The sequence below is a fragment of the Vombatus ursinus genome, unplaced genomic scaffold, assembly GCF_900497805.2.
Source record: "Vombatus ursinus unplaced genomic scaffold, bare-nosed wombat genome assembly UNPS02014789.1, whole genome shotgun sequence".
NCBI lineage: Eukaryota > Metazoa > Chordata > Mammalia > Diprotodontia > Vombatidae > Vombatus > Vombatus ursinus.
Window position 1 is genome coordinate 15907745 of NW_020954567.1, and position 18638 is coordinate 15926382.

The 18638-nt window shown below is 41.2% G+C and overlaps 1 protein-coding gene across 1 annotated transcript in view; it reads right to left on the reverse strand.

Moving 5' to 3' along the window:
* Positions 1 to 18638, reverse strand: part of ASTN1 (astrotactin 1) — a 278216-nt gene that overhangs the window by 72456 nt on the left and 187122 nt on the right. Inside the window, exons 14-15 of the mRNA XM_027868478.1 lie at positions 10063 to 10167; positions 7242 to 7430 (exon numbers count right to left, since the gene is read on the reverse strand). Of these exons, the coding sequence (XP_027724279.1) occupies positions 7242 to 7430; positions 10063 to 10167 (294 nt within the window). The remainder of the gene's footprint in view (positions 1 to 7241; positions 7431 to 10062; positions 10168 to 18638) is intronic.

The following is an 18638-nucleotide window of genomic DNA, read 5'->3' on the forward strand; positions in this document are numbered from 1 at the left end:
CTGGTGCTGTATCCACTGTGCCTCCTAAATGCCCCAAGAGCAATGGAATCTTAAAACTTAAACCTTCCAAAGGCGGAAGGTACTTCATTTCTTACACTTAGGTTAGTTGTTCTAGCACCCTGTGTCTTCCAGAGCTACATGGCACAGCAGATAAAATCTTGGACTTGGAGTCAAGAAGAATTGAGTTCAAATCTTGCCGTGGTCACTAACTAGTTGTACGGTCCTGGGCAAGTCACTTGACTTCTGCCTGACTCAGTTTCTACATCCATAAAATGGAGATGATAATAACAACTAACTTATGAGATTGTTATGAGGAACAAATAAGACAATCTATGTAAAACACTTTGCAAACCTTAATGTGCCATATAAATGCTAGCAATTATTACTGTTGTTATCACTATTATTATTTTTATTAATAATAATATTAGTTATTTTGCTGGAGCAGCTATGACATGGAATCTACATACATCTCCATGGCTGTGCTTCACTAATCACTTAGTGTGACTTGGTGTCCCAAATGGACTCAGTAACAAATAATCAGAAATATTCCCACAATCCACCTAATCCAAAACTCTGCTGAAGAAATGACTCTTCTTTGTAATAGTATCAACAATTCTGTTTCTCTCATTTGATGCCAATTCCACAGACTGACCACACATAGATTGTTCTTATTTTTTTAATTCTTATGTTAATTTGTGTTTAACTATGTTGAATTGAATTGAACCCACAGTGGGATCATATTCTTGGGAACCATGTCATTTCCCTGAAAATCTTCTCCCTAGAAACACAGAATCCATCATTCCCAGGCACCAGCCACTACTGCAGATCTTCCTGACTCCAGGTCTGGCACTCCACCCACTGCACCGCCTAGTTGCCCCACATAGGTCTCTAAAGATGTTGGCAAGGCAATGCAGTCAAGTGTCAAGCACACTCACTGAATTTGGAGTCAGAAGACCTACTTCAAATCCTGCCTTGGTCACTTATTCCCTGTGACTCTACTCAAGTCATATAAACTTTCTATACCTCAGTTTCACCACCTGTAAAATAAGCATGTTGGACTAGGTGGTTGCTAAGGTCCCTTTGATTTCCAAAATGTTGTCCTATTATTCTCCCTTGGTCTTCACAATAACCTTGTGAAGTAAGTACTATAAGTAAAGCCCATTTATCAGGAGATAAAACTGAGGGTCATAGAAGTTATGTGACTTGCCTATGGTCACATAAGTAGGAAGGATTAGAGGTGGGATTTAGACTCAATTGTCATTTGACTACATGTCCCATACACTTTCCACAACAAATCAATACCACTTGTCTCCTAGCTTCCCTGGCTTCCTTTAAGTTCTAGTTTAAATCCCACCTTCTACAAGAAGCCTTTCCCAGTTCTTCTTAATTCTAGTGCCTTCCCTCTGTGGATTATCTCCAATTTATCCTGTATATACCTTGTTTCTACATAGTTGTTCACATGTTCTTTCCCCCATTATACTGTGAGCTTATTGAAAACACAGACCATCTTTTGCCTTTGTACCCCCAGCACTTAGCACAATGCCTGACACACAGAAGATACTTAATAAATGCTTGCTGACTGACTAAGTTTGTTAATTTATATTTAACAGAATTCTAAAAAACGGTTCATTTGAATATATGGAGCCACATGCACAAAGGAGGAGGGAAATCTTTGTTCCCAGCTTTCCTGATGAACTAAAACCAGACACTTAGAAATGCTTCTGACTCAGAGTTCAGCAGGTACAAACTGAGGGCTGAGCCAGCCACAGTGAGATGTCTATCTTTTATGGCTTGTCAACTAATATACATTCTGTGATGTGCACCAAGAATAAAACCAGAAACAAAAATGGCAGACGTCATACTAGAGTGACACCAAACAGAAATATTGGGAAGGGACAAAAAAGGTCTCACAAAATTAGTTTCTGAAAAACAGTGGTAAGGAAATAGGAAAATGCACATGTAGAGGTCAGGTAGAGAATTAAATTATTGGAAGCCAAGGTTCAACCTCAGTGGAAATGTTTCTCCCTAGAGTTAAGAGCTTACAGTGTCTTATGTTTGCCGCTTTTGAAGTGAGAGACTCCACAGAGATAAAGAGATTTTGGAGGCATCAAAGTGCAGGGGAAAGAATATTGCCTCTGTTTCTTGGAACCTAAAGCTTAACATTAGACTGAGTGGGGAGGACACAATGCTCCTCATCTTAGTAAGAGTCCAGCTCATAGGGAAGCAAACTAGGCTTTGAATGAAGATGAAGGTCACCAGTAGGGTCACAGGACCCTTTTCATTGTGCTTTTAGACCTGGGAGTGGGAGGGTATGTTTTTATGACTGTGTGTGTGTGTGTGTGTGTGTGAGAGAGAGAGAGAGAGAGAGAGAGAGAGAGAGAGAGAGAGAGAGAGGCAGAGAGGCAGAGAAAGACAAAGACAGAGAGACAGAGGCAGAGAGAGAGAGACAGACAGAGACAGAGAAACAGAGACACAGAGAGACAACAACAGAAAGAGAGACAGAGAAAAACAGAGAGACAGAAACAGTGACAAAGACAGAGAGACACAGACAGACACAGACAGGGAGAGACAGAGAGACAGCGGGAGACAAAGAGAGAGAGACAGAGAGACAGAGACAGAGAGAGACAGAGACAGAGACAGAGAGACAGAGAGAGAGTAAGGTCTTCGAGCATTTTGTGCCTCTATGAAACGCCACAGGCTAACCTCTGAAGCTCTAGTCTAATATATTCACCTCCAAATCTCCATTAATTAGGCATCATTAACCACCTGCACACAAATGACCCCACCCCAACCCCGGAGGACACAATATTGAAAGGATGAAATGAATGGCCCTGGAGAAGAGAATCTGGGTTTAAATCCTTTCTCATTTTCTGGGTGATCATGGGCAACTCACCTAATCATTTAGAGGCTCAGTGTCCTCATCTGTAAAATGACGTTGGGCTAGATGGCCTCTGGTGACCTTTCCAACTCCAAATCTATGAAACCATTATTCCATGACCACATTTTTATAGCACTGACATTCAAAGTACGAAGCACCAAGACTCTGTACTTTGGAGAGGGCACTTTAGAATAATATGATGGGTAGCCTCCTTTAGAAACTTACTACTGTCTGTCTACCTGCAGCTTCACGGGGGTCACTATGCTCATGCCTGCCTCCCTGGGTAGTCATTACATCACATTTTGGGTGCTTCAGGCCACTTACAGGTCCCCCGGTCTCAACTTTCTAATCTCATGCTGTCTAGTGCCCTGGGACAATTCCCATCTCCTATGGACAATGATAACCTACACAAACTCATTCCTTAATGATTAATATACCTCTACACAGTCATTCCTCAGCTATCCCAATGATTCTGGACCCCAAGGTGCCCTTGCTCAAAAACCATTCACCATCTCCCTGACCTCTCCCTTAGTCACATCCTGTCACTCTGATTCCTCTTTGTACCTCCTAAAATGTACCCCTCTACAGATACTTATCTCTTCCAGTGCCCTCTATACAATGCCTACTCTATAGGTAACAAAATAGCTTTCATATTATACTCTTTCTTTTCTCACTATCTCCATCTTCTTGCACTCATTAAGACCTGGCTCCTTCTTCATGACAATTTTCCTGGCCACCCTGGTACCAAAGACTGGTTGCATTTTCACTCACTGGTCATGGTGGAAGAGTTGGGATATGCCTTCCTCCCCACTGCCTTTTCTAGTCTCTCTCTCTACCTTCATCATTCAGTAACCTCTCCTCCTTTGAGATTCATAAAAATATATTTATCAACAAATCAAGATTCTGTTGACTTTTTCTACCAATATTCAAAGCAATTTCCTTCCTTTCTGAATGAGTTCCATGCCTGGCCCCAAGTATTTCTCTCCTCTCCAACCACTGCCTGTGTTTTATATATACATGTATATAAGTATATACACATGTGTGTGCATGTATACACACAGGTGAACATGCATGTAAGTGTGTGTATATCCTCATATGAAGGTTAGGATGTTTTAAGGGGAAATATATATGTGTATATGTGTATATATACATGTATACCTATATAAACACATATACATATGTGTATGTATAAATACCTAAATATATGTGTATATATGTGAATATACATACCATGTGCATGTATATATATACTTATATATATATACATATATATGTATATTTGCTTACACAATGTAAGCAATTATTATTAGTCTCTGAGTTTCTCAAGAGCAGGGATTATATTTTTTCCTTCTTTGTATCCTCACCATTTAGCCCATTGCCTGGCTCACCATAGGTGCTTAATACATCCTTATTGACTAATTCACTATGCATTTTATGTACTTTCATACTAGCCATTATGTAGAATATGAAGGGAGAAAAGTTCTCTGCCTGATGGACCTGAAATTCTAATACGGTGACTGTGCTCCACTAGTCCTTTGACATGAATGTCCAAGCAACTAGCAAAAGCCTTTAAAAGTAAAATAAATGAACAAAAATTGAGCTATCACAGGGACATCACATTCATGAAGGAAAATGGTAGACACTGAAGGTCAAAAGCTATCAAAGGGAAAACACTCAAATGTCTTAAATACCTTTTGAGATCATACCAATCAAACTAGGGTTGAGGGAGTCACTGGAGAGTCTTGTGGGGAAGAGGGTGCTAATTAGCATCAGGAATACATCAAAAAATTTGGGAAAGAACACTGACACTCTAGGCAGAGGACTTGGGTTCAAATCTCACCCCGATACTTATTACCTGTGTGACCTTAGACATGTCACTTAACCCTACTGGGCTTCAGGTTCCTCATCTCTAAAATGAAGAGGCTGGATTACATGATCTCAGTTCTAGATCTCAGTTCCTGTGGCCCTTCTCTGCAGAGGTGACAGACTGTCGGTCTGAAATATGGCATATACAGTAAGATTCAGTCGATGTTCTGGGTGTCTTTATTAAACTACTTTTTTAAAAAAAATTCTTTCTTACTGGTGATGCCTCTTTTTCTTTTTCTTTCTTTCTTTTTTTTTGAGGCAATTGGGGTTAAATGACTTGCTCAGGGTGACACAGCTAGTGTCTGAGTCCAGATTTGAACTCAAGTCCTTCTGATTCCAGAGTCTACCCGCCCGCTCTTTTTTTCTTTATAGCAGCAGTTGACTCAGATGCCCTCGGAGAGTTTTAGGGAGCTTTGGGAATTAGGGGTGGGAAAACGTGGTGCAACCTATCTAAGAAAGCTTAGAAAATGAGGGTAGCCCTGGGATAGGGAGGTGTTCCAGGGGCCCAGAGACTTCTCTTGGGGGGATGTACAGAGGAAAAAATGGGGGTAAAGGGGAATGATACGGCTAGAGAAGAGGGGGAAGGGAATATTGCATATACTAGAAGGTACTTGCATATACTGTCAGATTCAGTTAATGCATTGGTTGACTTTGCTGAACTGATTTTTTTTCTTTCTTTTTAAAAATTCTTTCTTACAAGTGATACCTTACTGGGTAGGGGAAGAGGGAAGGATATATTTGGAAATCAAGGTGATATAAAATCAAAAGACATCACCAGAAACACCTTAAAAGATTAAATCACAGAACAATTTCAAAAATAGGGCCTTAGTGAAAAAAGAATCTCAGGCAAGAAGAGAGCTTTGAGTGAGACCTAACAATAATACAACATACGATGTAGAATTTCCTATCAGCTTTGAATCCAATTTAGGATATGGGATCCCTAGTTCAGGGGAAAAGAAAAGAGTGTAGCTCCCAGACCTGTTTGCAGTCAAATTTCTATTCTCCCTGGAAATCTCAAGACAGTGGTAACTCTGGGAAAAGGGATCATCCATGAGGGAATAGGCATTCTTCAATGTAAACTAACTTTGAGGCCATCGTATGTACATGTGGAGATTTTGCTGATCTGAATTAACCATATCTATCCCATACTTGCAGTTGAACTCACTCCTCTTGAGGCAAACTATAGCCATGATGCTTTCATGCCTTAGGAGTTTTAGTGCATAGAGGAGGGATGCTATTGGATTATTTGAGGTCAGAGGTGACCAGTCTTGTGGCCTCCAGAACTTGGCTAAGAAAGCTGGAATTGCTATGAAAATGATTTGCTGATATAGACAAAGGGTAGATAGTTCACCTCTGCTAAGAGGCAGGATAAACCCTCAAGTTATAAAGACTCTTTGATGATCCACACAAACTATACTGACATTTTTAAAGTAAGTCCAGGAGAACTAAAAGCATGATAGGAAGGAGGGTGTAGAACTCTAGCTCGCAGAACACATTCTCATACCTTCTAACTCTACATCAAAGGACACAGTGATCTCTTACTTCTAATCCTCTTGAGTACTGTTTGCATATCTTTGGTCAAGGATAGGGTACATATTTATTAGATTGGCTCAAGGAATATATGTGCTAAATTTTTGTGCCCTCTAAATTTCAATGCCCTGGGGCAAAGCACCATATATTCTGCCATTGTTAAGATCCTGCCCAATATATGAGAGTTTTAAATTACTCTAATTTTAACAGAATTCCTTAATTTCCAAAAAGATTTGCTTCCTTTTCACTGTTTACAAATGATTTATTACATGACAGAAAGTCTGACCAGAAGCATAGCCATGACTAATTAAAGATCAAACAAAAGTGAAGGCAAAGTACTTCTGAAATTATCGTTTAGGTTAATGGGGAAAAGAGGTTGATTTATAAAATTTTGCTTTTTGACCTTAACTATGAGAGGCAGCATGGTGGAGTAGATGGTTTATCTTGGAGCCAGGAAGACCTGGGTTCAAATCCCCTCCTCTTATACACCCTGGCTGTATGACCCTGGGCAAGTCTCTTAGCTTCCCAGGGCTCTGTGCAAATCTCTAACATTATATATGGTAGAGAAAGTCTTTAATTGACATTGATAGAGGGAGTTTCATCACCTGGGAATTCTTTATATTAATTAAATCACAGGTCCACTACCTATATCTTATATATGTACAAGTTGGTCTCTTCCATTGGAATGCAAGCTCCTTGAGGGCTGGGTGTCTTTCACTTTTGTCTTTGTTAGGTCCCCAGAACATATTGCAGTCCTTGTCATAGCACGTGTTTACTGAATGCTTTTTAATTGACTATATCTAAAATTCTTTCCCATGAAGAAAATTAGATCAACACCTGTGCCTTTGAAATGTAAGGAAGAACACAGTACCCTAAGATGAATCACATTTTTTTTTAAACATTAGACTTCACCAGGTTGAACGTACTGGAAGAACAAACCAGGCCAGCTCATGAGCCAGCCCCCTACCTTTACTGATGTCTTCGTACTCTAGCCAGAGCCGCCGCTGCACCTGCTTGTTTGGGTACCAGATGGAGCACGACTCCTCAAAGCCATAAACAGCCTCCTGGATGTAATGGTTGCCAAACTGGTCCAGCAGTGCTACAAAATCTCCCCGAGAGGTGGCTCCATCCAGAGAGTGGAGGGCATTGCTGAGAGCTAGAAAGGAGGAGAACACCATTGTCAAATTGTACAAAGAGTACACTGGGGAAGAGGAGAAGAGAGCATTTCCAGTTCTCTCTTGATTCCAATCCCTTCAGTCTTCATTATTCCTTTCAATCAGACAGTACTTGATTGTGATTTCTCACAATTAGAGGCCTCTCACCTTTGGACTAGCTGTTTCCCTTTTTTTCTAAGACTCCTCTTTGTCCTGCATGGGTAGGATGGATGTGGCACATGAAAGTAGAGGTGTCTAGCGCCATGGGTGAGTGACTTCTGGGGTAAAGCAAAGGAAATGGGTCTGAACTGCCATCTGTTGACCAAGTCATTTCTTCTGTCATTCTCTGGCTAAAGGCCTGATACTCACTCAGAGTTATGTTCACTAGCAGGAAGCTGGCAGAGGATAGGGACTGTCTCTTTTGCCAGATTGGTCCAAAATGAAGAGCAGCCATGTTTTCAGTTGCCGCAAGAGGCCCTGTACCTCTTATCAGTGATGGCCATGTCCTAGTCTATTTTGGCCAAATAATTCTTTGGACATTAAGCAAAATTTCAAGGAGCTTCTGCCAATGTTTACACGTAAGTTTTCTGGCTTTGTGCCCCCAAATTAGAAATTCTTGACTCTTTTTGCTGTCCTTTTTCTTCTTCCACCAATGCATAGAGATGAAGACATTCTTCTTTCATACTCCCCCCTCTCTTCCTTACAAGATGCTTCTCTCATTCAGTCTCTCTATCTTCACCCTGCCCATTCATTATTTATGTTTGGAGACCCCTTCAAGCATCACAAAAAAATCAGACCCCACTTTGGGAATACATTAGGAATTTAATTCTATACCTTTCTCATTTGGAATGGAAGAAAAGGACTCATGGAATCATAGAATTTGGATAGATCTTAAAGGTCCTAATCACTACCTAAATCATAAATTCTGTTGTACAGTGGAGAAAAGCACTGGATTTGGAAGACTTAAGCTTGGATTCTGCCTCTACCACTCAGCATAACCCCTGCGGGCCTTCATTTCCTCATCTGTAAAATAAATAAGTTAGACTTGTTGACCTCTTAGGTCCTATCTACCTCTCTGACACTAATAGGCAACCCTAATAAATGACCGAATTCCTTCTACTTGAAAATATCAGGTCATTACATTTCAAATCAGACTATTCAATTTTGAGAGTTCTAAGTTTAGGATTTTTTTTTCTTATACTGAGCTACAATCTTTCTTCCTATAATTTCTACAATGGTCACATTTCTGTCATCCATGTCATGCATAATAAGTCTTGATTCCATCGTCTTGATTCCCAGTTCCACTTGGGAAAACATCTACCTATCTATAAACTACAATACAGGCCTTATTCAAGAGTTCCCCTGCCTTTCTGATGACTCTTCCCCCGTGCCTTTGCTGAATCTTTTTCATTCCCTTATCCCTTTAACCTAAAGCATTTCCTAAGGTTCCGTCTTTCGCCCCCTTCTCTATATCTACTCTTACCTTAGTCTTTGCTTTCAGGTCTTACTTCTATTGGATGATGCCCCAATCAACTTCTCCCTTCCAGGTTTCAACTCACATTTCTAAATGCCTACAGACCACTACCACTTAGATATCCCACCAGGTAGGACACCTCAAAGCTCACCATGCCTAAAAATTAACCTAGCTTTGCTCTGAGTCCTACTCTTCTTGACTTTCCTCTAAGCATCAATGGTGCCACCATTCTCCCAGTAAGATCTTCTCCTCTACAAAACTGTAAGGTCCACATGGGTGGGGATCTTTCTCCCTAACAACCCCCACATAGGAGCCATTTAGTAAATGTCTGCTGATTGAATGGATGCTTATGATCTTGGAACCATCTTTGACTCCTTTTCCTTCATCCCACATATATAATCAATTGCCAAGTCCTGTCAAGCATACCTCCCAAATATCTCTTGATTTCATCTCTGACTAGCCAGCCCCACACTCATCACTCTAGTCTCAGCACTCATTAACTGTCACCTGGGCTTTTATAATAGTCTCCTATTAGTACTCCCTGCCTTCAGTCTTCACCTCTTCCTAATATTCTGATAAAAGGCTGCCATATTGTTCTTTCTTGTGCCACAAGTATGATGGTGTCACCCTACTGCTAAAACAAAACAAAACAAAACAAAACAAACAAACAAACAAAAAAAACAACAAACTTTTTATGGTTCCTCATTACTTACCAAATAAAGACCAAACTTCTTATCCTGGTATGGAAGAGATATTCTGTGACAGTCCTGGAATTACATCACTGCCTATACTACCTGGATTATTTTAAGCAAGTCAGGGTAGACAGGGGAAAATACACTGGTCTTGGACATGGAAGGTCTAAATTCAAATCTTGACTGATTTGTTTTCCTTCTGCATGACTATGACCTTGGGAAAGTTACTTAGACCTCTCAGCCTCAATTATTTACCTGGAGGGGACAAAATAATCTCTAAGATCATTTTAAGTTGTAAAACATATGACTTATAGGACCTTGGTTCCATGTTAGGCCATCCCTATTTGTCATACAAACACTAATCTCTCATACATGACAGGATAATATTTGCTAAAGTAAATGGTGAGATTATTTTTTGAAATCTTTTTTGTCATCCTGTACCCCAACTTGCTGCTCTATGATACTCACCCTGGGAGATGGTCGCTTGGTTGAGCCTGATATGATACATCACAGAACGGACTTTCCAGTGTTGTAGTAGAGGGTACCCAGACACCTCGCTAAAGTTCACCATTCCTAGAAACAAGAGAGAAAACATGACCAGTTAGAAGATGGTCCACCAAACACACTGCCCCTCATTGCCCAGATCCAGCCATTCAATCTCAAGCTTATTTGTTTTAATCTCTTTGAAAAGAAAATAAGGTCCCACAGAGAGTGTGCTGGGAGTTCACACACCATTCCAAGTTTTGTTTTCCACATGATCACAGTTTCCTCCAATCAGTCAGTCAATCAATCAATCAATCAATCAACAAACATTTAAGTGCATAGTATGTTCCAGGTACCATTCTAGGTGTGGGAGACACAAAAACCAAATAGCCTCTGTCCTCAGGAACTTGTGCTTTATTAGAAATATGAAACAACAATATATAAAGGACCTACACTCGGCCATTTGGGGAACTCTTCCATCCACTGTGATATATTTATAATTTGAAACCTTGGAAAATTGAGGCTCAGAGAACTTATGTGTGTGTAAGTATAGATAACATTATTCTCCTAACTATCCATCTAGCCATCCATCTACATAGAGATAAGGCTAGAAATGATAGATAGATAGATATATGTATTGACTGATAGGTAGATGAAGAGATAGACTGATGATAGATTGATAGATGATAGATATACAGACAAATGAATAAATAGATGGGTAGATGGATAGTTGATAGATGATAGGTAGATTGATGAATAGATGGCAGATGGATAGAATCACAGATAGATGGTGGATAGATGCATAGATGTCATTCGCCTTTTGTTTCTGAAGAAGATCAATGACATCATGGATATCTTCACTTGTATGTAAATTGGATGTGAGGCAAGGTTGCACAAAATCATCAGCCTCACTCCCTCTTCCTGAGTCTTCAAAGTCCAGGGGCAGGACAAAATTCCAGATGATTGGCAATGGCCAGGATACAGTTGATGGCTTTGGTGTCTTTGATGTCTAACCAAGCTCTAAGCTCTCCAAAATGCCTGTTTCAGCTGCCTTCATGGCCACTGGAAAAAATTGTTCTAATCTGCCCATTCCCCAGAAAAACTCTTCACTTGCTTGGGGCAGACATCCTCCTAACTCACCAACAGGTTTGAGGCCTGTCAGTTACCTTCAACTAGATTTAGCCTGTCTGCCAAGATGGTTTCCTAGGGTGTGGCAGTTGTGCAGGACACAGCTTTTTGGAGCCATGGTTGAGACCTGGGTGAAGGTAGACATCAAAAGTGGATGAGCAGCCCTGAAAAGGGCTTGGCAAGCCCTCACACTAGAGGTACTAGTCCTCTCTGAACACCTCATATACCACAGATGGATAGATACATGTGATGAGTAGATGACAGATATGCAGATAGATGACAAATGGACAGATGATAGATAGATGAGTAAGTGATAGATGATAAATGATGGATAGATTGATAAATAATAAATGGATACATGATAGATGAATAAGTGACAGATGATAAATGATGGATAAATTGATAAATGATAAATATACAGATGGATAAATAGGTGATGGACAGATAGATGATAGATGGCTAGATAATTGATGGACAGATTCATAGATTCAAAGATAGATGACAGACAAATGGATAGATGATAGATGGACAGATAGATCAACAGACAGATAGATAGACAGATAGATAACAGACATACTTCTATACACATTTTTGTTTGGGGCCTATTATTTCCTTAGCATGGGGAACTTCCGGTAATGGAAACTCTCTACACCAATACAGACTGGCAGCTTGTTTGTAGCTTTAGAAAGTTCCCTAGGGCACCAAGAGATTAAGGTGTCCAAGGTTACCCATCAAGTTTGGAACAGCAGCAAGCCTTGAACCTCATATCTTCTGACTCGTTGACTAGCCTTCCATTCACTACACCAAAGGTGCCTCTCAGGTGGCACGGTGGATAAAGTGCTTGACTGGGAGTCAAGAAGAGCTAGTTTCAAATCTAGTGTCAGACTTATACTAGTTGTTTGATACTGGGCAAGTCAATTAACCTCTGCCTGCCTTAGTTTTCTCAACTGTAAAATGGAGATAACCATAGCATCACCCTCCCAGGGCTGTTGTAAGAATCAAATTAGATAATATTTATAAGTACTTTGCAATGCTGAAAGTTCTTCAAACCTGCTATTATTCAATTTTCTCATATTTCTATAATGTGTTAAAGTTTACAGAGCACTCCCCCCTCACCCCGTGGCCCCCCAAAACAACAGCTCTCTGAGTTAGGCAGTGCAGGGGATTCTTATCCCCATTTTACTGATGAGGAAGCTAAGATTCATGGAAACGAAGTAACTTCCCCAAGGTCCCACACAAACATCAGAACCAGGCTCCAAATCCATTTCCCAAGTCCAAGCCCAGTGCATTTTCCCCTCTACTCAGCTGCTTACATAGATCTCATCATGCTTCTTCTTTCTGAACCTTTAGGGATGCATCCAGGATGAAATCCAGAATGAATTCATCCTTCCTTAGAGACCCTTGCAGAAGTCTTCTACCTATGTGTTATCTTTCCTTTGAGTACTTCAGAAGAAATACACCAAGTGATTTCAGTTCTAGAGACAACAATGAAACTACAAAGATTCAGAACATATTACCATTTTATATAGTGTTTTGAGGTTTGCAAAACACTTTACCTATGTTATATCATAAGATCCTCAAAACAGCCTTGTGAGATGAGTGCTAGTATGACGCCCACTTTTCAGATAAAGAAACTGAGGCAGACCGAGGTTAAATGTCTTGCCCAGGGTCACACAAGTACTAAGTGTCTGGGGTAAGATGTAAATTCATGTTTTCCTAACTCAAAGGCCAGCATTCCATCCACTCTGCCACCCAACAGTTGCTAATTAATTCATGAGGCCACACAAAATAAAAGCTTGAGAAGATAGGATTCTTAAAAAGAAGTGAACTGGACAATCTTCCAGCTGTGCTGTAGCTCCAATCCTGGTCTCTAGGCTGAGCCCTACCTGGGGTTTTCTTTGTTATTCAATCTCTACTGGGCTTCTACCCCAGAACTGCCTAGCTGGCAGCCTATCCTGTTTAATGAAAAAGACCACAGGACCTGGAGTCTGAAAAGCTGTTTCCTTATCGAGAAAATGGAAATATTAGTATTCACCCTGCCTATACCACAGATTTCTCGGGGAGGGATGTGGAGAGATGGGGAAAGAAGTAAGATCACTTCCATAAAATTACTTTGAAATAATGTCCATCAGTTACTATTGTTATTGACTTGAGGAAATGAGGAGGGAGAGCAGAAGGAGGAGGAGGAGGAAGAAGAAGAGGAGGAGAATGAAAGGAAGGGGAAAGAGGAAGAAGAGGAAGAGGAAGAAAAAGAGGAGAAGAAGAAAAGCAGGAGGAGGAGGAGGATGGCAAGGATAAGAATGGCAGTATTTTCATGAAAATGTACAAGGCTTAAGAGCCCGGATCGGGAAACCTGGGCTATAGTCCTCACTTTATCAGCAGTGTACAGCAGCAAGATCACTGAATAGGCCCACAGATAACCTGGCTTCTAAACCCTGCCCTGCCCCACCAGCTGCCGTGGGGGACTGAACAATCACTTCCCTTCTCAGACACTACAGTTTCCTCGTGGGTCAAATGAGAATAACACCCCCTCTACCTGCCTATAAGGGGTGTTGGGAGAATCACATTAAACTATGGGTGTGAAAACACTTTGGAAAGTATAAAGGACTATATGAATACAAGAAAATATGTCTGTCATCACCACCATACCTACAAATAGGAAAAGAACCTTTATAATTAGAAAAAAAAATGCTAGAGCTGAGGGGTGTGGGTGGAGTGAGGAGGTCCTGGGGAAGAAGGCTGGGCTTTATTCCTTCTTCTTCCACTTGTTCCTGAGTTCAGGACTATGATCAAGTCATTTCATGTCTGAACCTGATTCCACCTCTAAAATGGGTATAATTATCCCTGGATCACTTACCTCACAGGGATGTTGTGAGTTCCAAATGAGATAATATAGCAAAGCACTTTAGAAACCCTAAGGTGCTCTGTCAGTGCTAGCAATGATTATAACCTGCGATCTTTGCACCTCACAAAACATAGAGCACTAAAGCTGAAACGGACCTTAGGGAGCACCTGCTCCAGGTGCTTCACTTTAACAATAAAGAGATAAAGTCTCAGAGAAGTGGAGAGACCTGTTCCATGGTCACAAAGCACCTAGTTATTGGCAGGTCCAGCTCTCCTGACCCTTAGTTTAGTTCTCATTCTCATTCTCATTCTCTCTCTCTCTCTCTCTCTCTCTCTCTGTCTCTCTCCCTCTCTCCTTCTCTCTCTCCCTCTCTCCTTCTCTCTCTCCCTCTCTCTCTCTCTCTCCGTCTCTCTCTCCCTCCCCCTCTCCCTCCCCTCCCCCCTCTCGCTGTCTCTCCCCCCTCCCTCCTCCTCTCCTCCTCTCCTCCTCTCCCCCTCTCTGTCTTTCTCCCTTTCCCTCTCCCTCCTTCCCTTCCTCCCCCCTCTCTGCCACAATTTAGTTTCCTACACTTTAATTCAGCAAAAGGAAGGCACAGGGGTCAGAATAGGGTGGGGGAAAAGAGAGAGAGAGGAAAAAAGATATGAGTAGAAAAATGACAGTGGCCCGCATTCTCCCAGTGTGCATGGAAAAACAGTTCAATTACCTAAATAAATGCTCAACAACAAACCCTCCCAATGCATTTATGATACATCAGAGTCATGGAAACAGTTACATAATTTTTGATGCCTGTAAAATGTTGTGTCATGCCTGTTTAAAGGTGATATTTCTACAGCTTAAAAAACGGAGGGTTATTTTTAAGTATGCATTTTCAGACCAAGCATATTATTCAACAAATCCTGAAGTTTGACCAAATAAGCGTGTGGCTTTGTCTATGCGCCTTGAAATTCTGAACCTCACTAATGTGGTAGCTTAGACACATGGACAACTTAGGATTCTTTGTGGAGGTTGGGGAGGTCGGGGGAGTTGGGGAGTGGAGCAAGAGGAGGGATTTCTGAATTATTCTGTTTCATGCAAGAGAGCTCCTCTGGGTAAGTGTTTTTGCTTTCATCTACACTTGAATCAAGAATGGGTGTGCAGGCTTAATGGAAAACCTATCTTTAATACTTTCTAACTCTCCTGTACCATTATTCATGCTAATGCACAATAACAGTATTTGCCAAACTGACAGTCAGGCTGCCCTTCAGGATGGTTGTGGAGAGGTTTGGGAAACACTTTTGCAACCAGAGCCACGGTTCTCCAAGTTACGAACAACATAGGCTGGTGGGTCAGGCTTTTCTATCTCCAGGGCCTTCTGCTATTCTCCCTTCATCCCAACCCACTATATCAAAGAGCTTCAAAGATCTACTCTTTCTCTTGTAAGGTCAAATTATATGTCAGATTTACAAATGGCACAAAATTGAGAAGGGTATTCATGATCTAAAGACAATTTTACAGGCAAAAAAATGATGGGCCAAACTGAAAAACATGAAATCAAGGAGGCATAAATATAAAGTTCTGCACTTTGGCTCAAACAGTCAGCTTCTCTACCCCAGGATGGGGGTAGCTAGGTGGCACAGTGGATAGAGTGCTGATCTCGGACTCAGAAAGACTCATTTTCTTGAGTTCAAACCTGGCCTCAGACACTTACTAGGTGTGTGATACTGGGCAAGTCACCTAACCCTATTTGCCTCAGTTCTTCATCTGTAAAATGAACTGGAGAAGGAAATCAGCAAACTGCTCTAGGATCTTCACCAAGAAAACCCCAAATGGGGTCACCAAGAATCAGACATGACTTAAACATGACTGAAAAAACTGCAGGATGGGGTGGGGAGAGGGCTTGCAGTCTAGATATAGCTGCTGTGAACAAGATCTAGGAGGTTTCAGCGAATTAGAAACTCAATAAGAGTCTGGGCCGTGACAAGTGAGTTCTTCAGGCCCCTCATTATCCCCTAAAAAGGTGATGCTGTTCTAGGCTACAGTAAGGAAGGGCCAGTGCCTGGAAAGTGTACATAGCATAGTTTCCATTGTACCCAGCCTCTTTCAGACAAAATCAGGATTTCTATATTCCATTCTGGGCACTATTCTAGGAAGAAGTATGCCCAGAAGAGGGCAGCCAGGATGGTGAAGGGATTGGAGACCATGCCAGAAGAGCACTGACTAAAAGGAACTGGTCATGCTTGTTTTGAAGAAGTGAAGACTTGGGAAAGCTATGAAAGTTGTTTTCAAGTATCTGAAGGATCATGGATCACCGAGCCTTATTCTTGTGGAATAGGTCTTGATCTTATTACATTTAGCCTCAGAGGGTAGAACTTGGAGAAACAGGTTGAATAAACTGGTAAAAAACCAAAAATTCAAACAATTAGATCCGTAAAAAAAGTGGATGGAGCTGCCTCGAAATGTGGGAGTGTAGGTCTCACTAGAGCGTAGGTCTTTAAGCTGAGGTTAGACAGCCTATTGTCAGCACTGGGAATTATAGTGGGAATTCATATTAATGTTAATGTGACCCCTGTTAGATGGCCCCCAAAGCCTCTCCCAACTCTTAGGATCAGTCATTTACTGAAAATAAACTTCACATGGAGGCATGATGTGAGACCTACAAGATCCTGGGATGAAAGAATCTGAGACCCACGCAGCACGGACATGTCACAGAATGACAGCAATATAGAGAGATAGTATGGTATGACGGAATGAGTGCCAGATTTGGAGACAGGGGACCCAAGTTTAAAGCCTAGATCTTTCACCTGTACAACCTGCAAGACTGGGGGCAAATCATTTAACTTCTCTGAAATCTCAGTTTCCTCATGGGTTAAAAATATTTTAAAAAAGTAGGTTTTGGACTAATGATCTGCAAGATTCCTTTAAGCTCTAAAGTACACGATCCTATGATCCTTTGGATCTGGGTGGGGACTCAACTAAACCAGTACTTAGGGGTCTGTTCAGTTGGAAGGAAGCCTCTCAAATTTAACCCAATTATTCTATTTATTCTAGCCATAGAAAGAAGTCTATTCCTGGCAGGTTCTTACCACCTATTAAGTACTCATATCCTAAGGGAAAGAGAGTAGTCTTAAAAGAACAGATAGGAGCTTTCATTGAGTCAGAGTCAGGAAATCATCAAGGTATCCTAGTGGTACTAGACATATTCCTACTTCAGGACAGCTAGTCTACATGGCCATAGGACGTGTAGAGTGGAAATTACTTTCCCTGGACAGGTGTTGTACCAGTGGACCCAAGTGTGTACACAGAAAGGGAAATACCTAGCAATCCCAGACCACTGTTATCCCCTTGCTTCATTCCAACAGAGGTCTTCCTTGGCTTCTCCTATCCTCTCCTTATGCCTGATAACTTCGCATTCACAGAAGTCTTACTGACTGCCTTAGTGCTTCTGGGGTCTGGTTAATTGCACCCCCCCCCTGTTTTTCCAACACGGGCTACACTGTGTTTTCCTGACTGCGCTTGCAACCCCGCTCCAAAACTAGGGTTGAATCCATGGCCTTGTCCGTTTCTGCAGTAAACTCTAATTAAAATAATCTACTTGCTTTGAACAGACTGTCTCAGGACAATTGAAAGTTGGTTGAGGAAGAAGAAGAGCAAGGAAGATCACCACAAAACCATCAACTATTAGAAATGAAAAGCAATTTAGAGATCAACTCAAGTCCCTCCTTTTGCAGATGAAGAAACTGAGGCTTGAAATGAAGAAGTGTCTTATATCCACTGTCATACAGCTAATCATTGTTGAACCAGGACCAAGAACCCATGTCTTTTAACTCCTAGTATTGCGTCCTCTTCCTTAGACACCATTGCCTCTTACTATCATCAGTGAAAGCTGTCTGCTCAGATCCCTTTGCCTAGAGAATCTCCAATGTCAACCTTGATAAAAGATTTCTTCTCTTCACCTGCAGCCATAAGTAGGTTACAGGCTAACATAGATACCAGGCTGTTTCATTTGGCTTTAAAGTTAATGGAAATATCCCAGTGAAGAAGGTTTAACAGTGCTTCAACAACTTCCTCTCTCTGTGGCAAATACACTGGGATTAAGTTTGTCTTCCCTTAAGATGATGAAAATGAAAGAATCACATTTAGACATTATCCTGTCCTTAATACTCTTTCACAGTAGGGGAAACTCTAGTGGGTAGGGGAAGGCATTGTAGTTTGGGGATAGACCCCAAACATGGTAGAAGTCTCTCCTTATTTCTAGGTATGACATACAATCCTACTGATTTTGAATGACCCCAATTTCATCCACCCCTACTTTCAGAAAGCTTTAGGGAAAAGTCATATCACTCAGAGCCCTCTTATGTGCTTTCTTAGAGCAGCTGTTCAATCCCCCTCTGCAATGAAAGGAAGAATCCTGGGATCATTGTCTCATAGATCAAGAGCTAAAAGGAACTTTGGAGTTCACCTCCCCTCCTCTTTTTGCAGGGAAAGAAAGAAAGAAAGACAGACAGGAAGGAAGGAAGGAAGAAAGAAAGAAAGAAAAAGAAAGAAAGAAAGGAAGAAAGAAAGAAAGAAAGAAAGAAAGAAAGAAAGAAAGAAAGAAAGAAAGAAAGAA